The 8894-nt window shown below is 54.8% G+C and overlaps 1 protein-coding gene across 1 annotated transcript; it reads right to left on the reverse strand.

The window, feature by feature from the left end:
- Window positions 1-2589: 2589 nt before the first annotated feature.
- On the reverse strand, window positions 2590-6181 carry NKX2-3 (NK2 homeobox 3). The gene is made up of 2 exons (XM_003787275.1): window positions 5621-6181; window positions 2590-4143 (listed from the first exon to the last, which is right to left on the reverse strand). The coding sequence occupies exons 1-2, from the start codon at window positions 5976-5978 to the stop codon at window positions 3410-3412; spliced, it is 1092 nt and encodes a 363-aa protein (XP_003787323.1). The 5' UTR covers window positions 5979-6181; the 3' UTR covers window positions 2590-3409.
- Between the last annotated feature and the right edge of the window lie 2713 nt (window positions 6182-8894).

Here is an 8894-nt window from a genome sequence, read left to right on the forward strand (position 1 = left end):
TACTATTCTCTGTACCTAGCAAATGTAGGGGAAGTTGAGCTGAATCTTAGATGCAGGTCCTGGATTTATCTCATACATCCCAGTTTTCCAGCTTCACCTATCTCTTCCCTATCTCCAAGTCCTTCCCAATTCCCAAACTTTGTGTCCTGGTGTCAAAGTCTTCAGCAAGTCCTAAGCCTCCTATTTATCCTAGGTTTTGTGATGTATGGTCATATACAACATTGGTGGAAAGGGGGAGGAGCCATGTCCCTAGGCTGCATCATGAGGCAAAGAAGGCAAGACCTTCTACTGGGTTTGAGGTGGATTACCAGAGGTCCTGGCTAGGCTCAGGGGAGCCAAGGGTCTGACTTAGCATTTCTCTTATAGCCAGCACCCAAGGCTGCTGCTCAACAGCACCAGGTGATCTGCAAGGCCCTGGAGTACCAGGAAGAGGCATCCCCCAACTGGCCCCATGAGCTCCTACTGTGGTATCAGCCCAGAGGGAAAATGCCAGCCTAGCCTTCTATGAGTTCATGTGGAGTGAGAAAAATAAATCTTTGTAGGATACCATGCTATGATATTGGAAAGTACCTAACACTCTGATGGCACAAATGAGGAATGATTACCTCTACTTGGGTGGTTCAGGAAAGAAGCTTGGCCTTGAAGGAGAAGCAAGAGGTCACTAGAAGGATGAGAGTGGAAGGGGATTCCAGACAGAGAGGTGTGTGTGCAGAGGAATGAAGCCTCAGATAGCAAAGTCCTGTTTGGATGGGCTTCCTTCTTGTTATTTAGGCATCAACTTAAATGTAATGTCCTCAACAGGTTTTCCCAGACCATCCACTCCAAAGGACACCCCACTCCCAGCATTTTGTTTGATTTCCTTTTTAAGACTTAATCTATTTTTACATTTATTTGATTGTTGTCGCACCCTCAGCATATGCCTGAAAATAAACTCCGTGTATCTATGGACACTGATTTTGTTCTCTTCCATCACAAGCATTCAGAACAGTGCAAGTGAGTCATGTATATAGTAAGTGCTCAGTGTACATAGTGGAATGGATAAATGAATGAGTCTTTCACTCCTGCAGATAGTGAGGAGAAGGTACGGAACCAGACTTTCCTCTGTAGCCATTAGACTAAGCAAAGATAAAGGGAAAATAATAGCTCCAGAAGACAAGCTCGCTAGGAAGGGGACTTAGGGACGTCAAGGTGGTAGTGGCCGTGGCGATGGCAGGCTGTGTCCCAGCTCTAAGGCTAGAGAGAAGGGAGTGAGGTGCTCAGGAACCAGCAGACTGGTGCACCAGTTCACGCTGGGCTGCAGGGTCTTTCCACTGCAGGAGACGCTGAGGAGAAGGGTCTTCCCCACCCCCCAAGCGCCACTTCCCTGGCCTCCCGCCTTTTGGATGTATCCAAGTCGCATCCTGGGCGGTAAGAGGGCTCGGGGCAGGCAGGGAGGGGTGGAGGAGCTCCCTTGCCTGCCGACCGGCCTCCCTCCTTCCTCCTTTTTCTTCCTCCTCCTCGCGTCTCTCTAGCTCCCCAGCCGGGCGGCCCCCAGCAACCTAGCAGCCCCACCCCCTCCAGTAAGGGCGAAATTGCTAAACTTGTAGCAATAATGACCCTGCATTCAGGCCGGCGACTCCCGCTGAACGTCTCAGGGCCCCAGCCGGCCTGGCCTAATCAGCGCGCCCCTCCCTGCTGCCCGCCCAGTCCCCGTCCCCCTTGCCGCCTCCTCCCCCAGTGCACAAAAAGTGGGGAACAAAACCCCCGCGCATTTCTCTGTCCCTCTGTTGAACAGACTGCAGCACAAAGCCCCCGCTCTGAGAAGCAATGGGGAGCTCGGGGGGGACGTCAATCCGACGCGCTGGGGTTTTTGTTCACGCAGGGGACCTCGCCTTCCTACCACACCTTTTGTTCTGGACTCCAATAAAAAGCCATTCTTTCCGCACCTTCCCGGCCTGGAGCCGCCTTTCAGCCAGGCCCGGCCCCACAATGGCGCGGCGCTCTGAGGCCTCTCCATTCACCCGCCTTGGCACGCTCACAATCGGCCGTGTGGCAGCATAGGCCTTGCACAGGCATTCTCCGCAAGTGACAAGGAGCCACATAAAGCCGCGGCCTCCAGGGGAGAAGGGAGGGCGGCAGAGGGGGAGAGCCCAGCCACTGCCGGGCTCAGGGTAGCGCCTCCGGGCGCCCTGGTAGCTAGGGCGGTAGCCGACGAAGGAACCGCCTCCACGCCGCCTACGTTGGGCCGGGGGGCGAGGTTTACCTTTCCTGGAGACCCTCTAGGTGGGGCAGAGTCTCAGCCTTGACCTAACGTGGGTCCAGACAGCTAATCCAAACATCTGGGTTAAATCTGGTAGGATTGCAAAGCCCGGGGCCCCAACCCCAAGTGTCCAACCTGTCCTCTCCACAAAAGCAAATAGAAATTAATGAACAAAGCCGTGGAGAGACTGGACTTGCAGCCTGAGGCCTGGCTCAGTGGAGACTAGGCCTGTAATCTCCCACGGAGGAACGCTTTCCCCCTCACACCTTTTTCTTCCTTTCCGCCCTATTTAAGGGATCCTTCCCCCACTCTTTTGGGCTAGCAAAGTCTATAATCGACCAACCGTTTGGAAATATTGCACCTTGTTTATTGACTCCTGTAGTGTATGGCAGCGTGTGTGTACACGGTGTGTCGATATAGTTATACATATAGATAATATGTGCTGGATACAGAATATGAAACAGAAAGGAAACCCGGTAACACCTCCAGTGGGCTATCAGGTCCCAGATTTGTTCAGTGCCCCTCGCCCCCAATTTTGATCTCTCTCGCCTGGTTTTCCTGGAAGAGTTCTTTCCGCGTCCCCCGCCCAGCAATCTGGAGGTCCGAGCCAAGGTATCCGCTGTAGCGGGGAGGCACTTGGGAAGCCAAAATCAACTGTGGCGTGGCGTTCCAGGCCCGCAAAGTGGGCAGAGGATCGTCAGGACCTGGTATTTTTCAAACCACGACCCTCATTTTTCTCTCCTTCATGCTTTTAAAACTTTTTGTCCTTGGGTTCTCCGCCAACGCTTAGCAGAGGCCGAGGTAAGGCCAGGGGAGAGAAGCCCCTCTCGCTTTGGAAGAACCAAACGGCAGCCAGAGTCCCAGCCTCCTGAAACACACCCCCACCGCCCGCTGCCAGGGTTGGGGGCTGCTGTCCTCCCCAGCGCCCAGCTCCTGTTTCTGCCTCATAGACAATCCAGGCTACCGGATCCCTGCATCCTCCTCGCCCCAGAACCCGCCACCCCAGGTCTCTAGTGAGCTGTGATCCAGAGTCCTGGGAAGCAAGACGTGTATTTTTTTTTTTTTTTTTTTTTTAACGAGGAGACCTGACCCTTGGGTCCGGCCTTTCTCGCGCTTCAGTCCAAGGCGCCAGGCTGCGGTGGGGCGCCTGCCGTGTGACCCGCTCAGTTCCTACCAGGCTCGAATGCCCTGCAAGGTGCCCTGAGTGCATGCAGCCCCAGCTGCAGTGCCCTGGTGCAAGGGCTGTGCTCCGCCGGCACCACCAAAGCCCCCCAGGTTGCTCACGTTCACAAAGGGGCCGCCACCAGCCGCACTGCAGGCGGGCTGCATAGTGGTGGTCGCCGCGGAGACCCCGCTTCCGCCGCCGCCGCCGCCTGTCGGGTACGCACAGCCGTAGCTCCCAGTGTAGGCCGCGGCGGCAGCGGCGGCAGCAGCTGCGGCTGCTGCGGCTGCCGAGTTCCCATAGCCGTAGGCAGGAAAACTGTTGTAGGAGTAGGCGCTGGCGCCCACGCTGTAGGGCGCGCCGTAGGCCTGCGCGCTGGGCGTAACGCAGGGTTTGCCGTCCCGCACTAGCACTGGTACTGCCACGCGGCGCGGCGGCGGCGGCGCCGCGTGTGTGCCAAGCTCCAGAGATTTGTCCTGCCGCTGTCTCTTGCACTTGTACCTGCGATTCTGGAACCAGATTTTCACCTGCGTGGACGTGAGCTTCAGGCTGCTGGCGAGATGCTCGCGCTCAGGCGCGGATAGGTACCGCTGCTGCTTGAACCTGCGTTCCAGCTCGAAGACCTGGGCTTGCGAGAAGAGGACCCGGGGCTTCCGGCGGCTGCGGGGCTTCGGTCTTTCGCTCTCCTCCGCAGCTTTACAGTCTCCGGCAGCCTCTAGAGGCTTCTTCAGCTGGCAGCTTTCTGCGGAAGAAGCAAAACAACAGCGTCCCTTAGCTGTTCTCGGCCTCACCGCGGCTCCTGTTCTGGAGCACCTTGGTCCCTTTTGGTGGCGGCGCGGAGCGTGTGGTAGTAAATGCCTGGACTTTTTGGAAGGTTTGTGGCTCCTGGCGCCTTGGGACCCTGCGACAGCCCGAGTACCCAAAGAACGCCCTCAGCCGGTGGAGGCGCGTTCCATGGGGAGGGGTAGTTAGTGCGCTTTTATTTAGATCTTGAGCATCTGCGAGAGAAGAGATTACCCTGTATTAAATGTGCGGCTCGACGTGCTAATGACTATTTTCAGAATGTAGGCTTGCAACTACATATTAACTACCGTATTTGCAAACTCATTTGCCTTCCACTCCACCATGGATAACTGAAGGTGTGAGGCGCGTTGATATTAGGGGGCTGATGCGCATGGGTTGCTCGAAAATCTTTGTTCAGAGAGTGACGCTTGTGCGTTGCCCAAGGACTGTTTTTAAATTTTTTTTTTTTGCTTATTAATGACTACATGCAAATGTGTATGACAATATCTTTGACCTTACAGAGAAAAAGAGGTTTGATTGACTGGTTTTAGACAGTTTCGTGCCGATTTTTAGCTGTCAGACCATAGATGGGCCTTGAACTCTGCTGCATTAAACCTTCTCTTGGGGAAAGATATTCTTTGATTCTGTCCACGCAGATACACTTCCTTGGGAGCTTTATTCGGTTATCCTATCTGCCTACCCAATTCATGTCCCGTCTGATGTGAGCAATCAAGATCTCGGACTAAGTTCACCGCGTTTCCTATACTGGGCGCAGAACACAAAGCAAAACGTCACCAATTTTCAAAAAAGGCCAGTGTCTCAGGGGAGAGAGAGAGCTATGGTCGCACAGAAGAGATTGTGTTCCCATGCACTATCCTACCATTCCTTACCTTTCTGCCAGGGTTCAAGGACAGCTGAGCTCCAAGCAGAAAAAAGTAGCTGGTCTCTACAAAGTTCCTACCTCTGCGGAAGCTAGAGACGCAACTTGCTTGGGCAGTCCTTCTGGAAAAGAGAAGGTGGCTGCCCTGGTCTAAGAGAAGGAAAGTGAACAAGATTCAGGTTTCTACCCCTTTGGGGGGAATACCTCGTTGAGAGGGGGACAGCAAAAATACCGTGAGTTGTTAAGACTCAAGAGCTAACCCCGGGTTGCCTATCAGCTTCAAGACAACAATAACCACTTTCCCTTCCCTCAGGGGCTGCATCGTCTCCTCCTTCTGCCGGAGTAGTTGTCAGGGTCACCACTTCCTTCTCTCTCCACCCCTGCTCCCTCGAAGGTACCTACACTTTGTAGAATTGTTCTTGGCCAGGGATGAGGCATATCCCCAATCAAAGGTTAAAGGGACATACAGCCTTGCCCTTAAGGTTTGTGGGCTGTTTGCGGGCGCTCCGCCAGTGCTCCAGGTGTGCAAGTGCGTTTCCTTTCCCCCTCTACTCACTTTGGCTCCGGTCCCGCACGACCTCGGGCTCCTCTTCAAGTTCTTTCGGCCTGCTGCACGAGTCTCGTAGGACTGTGTGGACATAGCTCTGGGGACAGAGCCCAGAATCCCCGTGGCTGTCGGTTGAGGCTAGTGAGTTCAAATAGGACAATTTCTCGCCCTCTTCTTCCTCGTCCTCCTCCCCTCCGTCAGAAAATTGCGTCCCCTCAGCTGCTGCCAGCATGCAGGGCGCCGAGTGGAAGTGATGCTCCAAGTCTGCCTGCAAGTGCGCACCGTGGAAGTGCTGCTGCTGCTGCTCCAGATTCAAAATGTCTTTGACTGAGAAAGGGGTGGAGGTGACCGGGCTTGGTAACATCATCAGGGCCACTTAATTGTCCAGTCCAAATACTCAATAAATCCCAGCGGGGGCGGGGAGGCAGTGCGGCGGCTCCAGTTCTCTTTCTGGCCTCTGCCGCTGCTGCGGAGTCCGGCTTTTGACAGACGTGGTCCCACTCCAGTCTAAATTGCCTCCATTGGCCGGGACCTGGGGGTCTGGGTTTTGTTACAGCCACTGCAAGGACTGGGGCCCGGGCTGAGAAGCCTCTGTCCGGGGGTTTTGCGTCACGTCTGGGGGAGGTGCCCGCTCCCCAGCTGCCCTCCCCATTGGTGGTGGCTCACATGAGCCACGCCCCCCGCTTTTGCCAAGTTGGAGGTCGCGGAGCTACCAGAAATAGACCCGGGTTGGTGTGGAGTCCTGGCAGTCCTTGTGGTTTCTGGTGAGGCTGCATTGACCCAGGTGATTGAACCACTGATTCCTGCCTCGGCTGATTGTACCTTGCCGACCTGGACCAGTCTTGGGAACGTCGCTGTCAACGAACGAACACCCAGGAAGGATGACCCAAGAGTGTGGTTTTTCTAGTTGCTGCGGCGGCAGAAAAATTCCTGGCCGGTAAATACCGGGCGCTGAATCCGCAAGGAGATGGAATGTTTTATCTACCTGTGGATGTCAGTTTCCGCCTTGTTGCCTTTGCTTAAGCTGGTCTCTCCACCTGGAACATCTTTCCCGCCCCTGTCTCCATCAGCTGAAAGCTATTTACCAAGACACTGCTCAAATATTGTCTCCTCCAAGGACGCGCTCCCTGATCGCCTAGCCGGAAGTCCTCTCTCTCTCTCTCTCATCTCTGAAGTTGCAGCCCGTGTCACTTATCATTTCCCACTTAGTTCTATAGCTGTGTGTGCCTACCTGGTCGCCCTGGTTAGGGCAGAGTGCTAGCTGCATTTGCCCTTGTAACTCTTGCAACTGAGGCTGCACAGAGCAGGTATATGAAAGAGAATCAAGGCATTATTACTAAACTTCGGTGTTTGACGGCTCTTGGTTCTAATCCACAGGCTAGTGTGGCCATGGGCATTCCTTACCTATAACAAGGAGACAATCATACCTTCCTCAAGGTTGTTGCTAGGGTTAAAGGAAGCGAAACATGCCAGGAGCTTAGCCAGGGCCTGCCCACTGTTAAGCGCCCAGTTTGTGTCAGCTGTGGCTATTCTGCATCAGAAGTCAAGCAGTGTTTATAGACTGTACCAGTGGTGAAGTGGCTGGAATTGAGCACACACTGGGTTTGCATTATAGGGTTTCGAGAACAGGATCTGTCCTTACAAGGGAGGTGACTTAGTGGTGGCCTGTGTTTTTTCCGCCTGTTGAAATCCTGAGCCTGAGTCTAGGCCTTGACTCTCCAATGCACCTTTCCAGTTTCTCTACCCACATGTCTTCTGGTGCCTCTTGGAGGCCCTGGTTGTTTTCTGGGGAAATCTGTGGGGTCCCCAGAGGTTCTGGAAATGTCATGCTGGTAGGGACCATCTTACTGCAGGATAGGCTTTTTGCCTGTCATCATGTAAGGAGCAACAGTGCTGCTTTAAGGCCCACGGAAAGCCCCGTGTGCACTGCTGGCCTTGAAAAAACAGGCACCATGGCGCTTTTCGTCTGGCTCCAGCCACCCCAACCATTCCTTGGCGGCCAGGATAGCCAGCTGGAAGAGACCAGTCTCAGTTGGAAGGGGCTGGTGGAAGGTGCAGGGACTGTGAATAACGCCCCCGAGTGGCGACAGCCGCTGGCTGGGAGTGGGGACCAGAGAGGAGAGCTGTCATGCGGGGTCCCTCAACTGCAAGAGGAGTGGGTGACTAAGGCAGAGGGGAGAAGGAACAGCCCGTCGGGAGGGGGGAGAGGCGGGGCTCTTCACTAGGCAGCGGAAATGTTGCGGGAAGGCAGCCCCTGGGGCCGCCAGGGGAGCTGGGATGCCTCTGGAGGCACGAGGGCCAGGGAGTATGGAGATTGGCAGGCCCCTGGTGGTGGGTAGAGACCTTCGGTGGAAAGGGCCTTGCACCTGGACAACCATTCTTTAGCTACAGGGGCACCAGTGTCTTTCTGTTTTAAATTCCGAAACTATCTATGGCTCCGGAGAAGGCTGGTGTCTCCAAACCAAGGCGTGGATTTGCAGAGAGAAGAATGTGCCTGGCTTGACTGCGGTTCGCAAGTACTCAGGCACAAAGATCTGAAGATTGGGGTAAGTGTGCGGCCCTATTGGGTGGGAGACCTTGAGTGTGTGTGCCTGCTGGTGGCCCGTGCGCACACAGAAAGGAAGCTGAACTCCAGTCCCCCACCCTAAAGGGCACCCCACCCCTAGGCAAAACTGTGTGTGGGTGGTGGTGGGGGAATGATTCTGCTCCCTTCTGGTTCCCAACATTTTTCACCTCTTGGGTGATTTCAAGATTCGGAAAAAGAAAAAAACAAAAACTATCGAAACTAACGTTCTCTCTCATTTCCAACTAAGCCTGCATTTCTCTTGCTTTTTGTTCTTTCCAGCTTCTAGGCCTTACCTAAACTTAGCTCAGAGGATCCGGGTCTTAGAACCTGGATAAAGTGCCCCTTAGACGCCGGAACCGCCGAGACAACGCCCATAAACCCGCTGCAGCCAAAAGAGCCCACCAGGTCGCTTTCTCTCTGTGCACACAGAAGGTTGTCTCCTCTCCACTAGCAGAGCCCATGCAGAGCCCTGTGCAGCCACTACCGGCCAGGAGCCCTCGCGCGAGGCATAACTGAGGTTCTCCTGAGAGCCCTGACCAGGTTGATCCTCGTCAGGCTGCCCCACACGCCTCCTTTATTCACGTGCAGTTCAGGCTCAAGGGTGGGGTAGGGGACGGTGAGAAGGGCAGGTGACGGGGCCTAGTAGGCGGCTTCTACGCCCTCTTTTTTCTCCCCAGCCCCGCTCAGGAGAGCACGCCCGCCGCGGAAGATTTCTAT

The sequence above is a fragment of the Otolemur garnettii genome, unplaced genomic scaffold, assembly GCF_000181295.1.
Source record: "Otolemur garnettii isolate 467f Iridium unplaced genomic scaffold, OtoGar3 scaffold00021, whole genome shotgun sequence".
NCBI lineage: Eukaryota > Metazoa > Chordata > Mammalia > Primates > Galagidae > Otolemur > Otolemur garnettii.

What these genes read in the sequence shown, in the direction of transcription:
- NKX2-3 (XM_003787275.1), bottom strand. Translation starts at nt 5,978, where the DNA reads ATGATGTTACCAAGCCCGGTCACCTCCACCCCTTTCTCAGTCAAAGAC. An exon ending in CGTGCGGGACCGGAGCCAAA is followed by an intron (nt 4,144 to 5,620) that starts GTGAGTAGAGGG and finishes CTTCTTCCGCAG; the next exon opens with AAAGCTGCCAGCTGAAGAAG.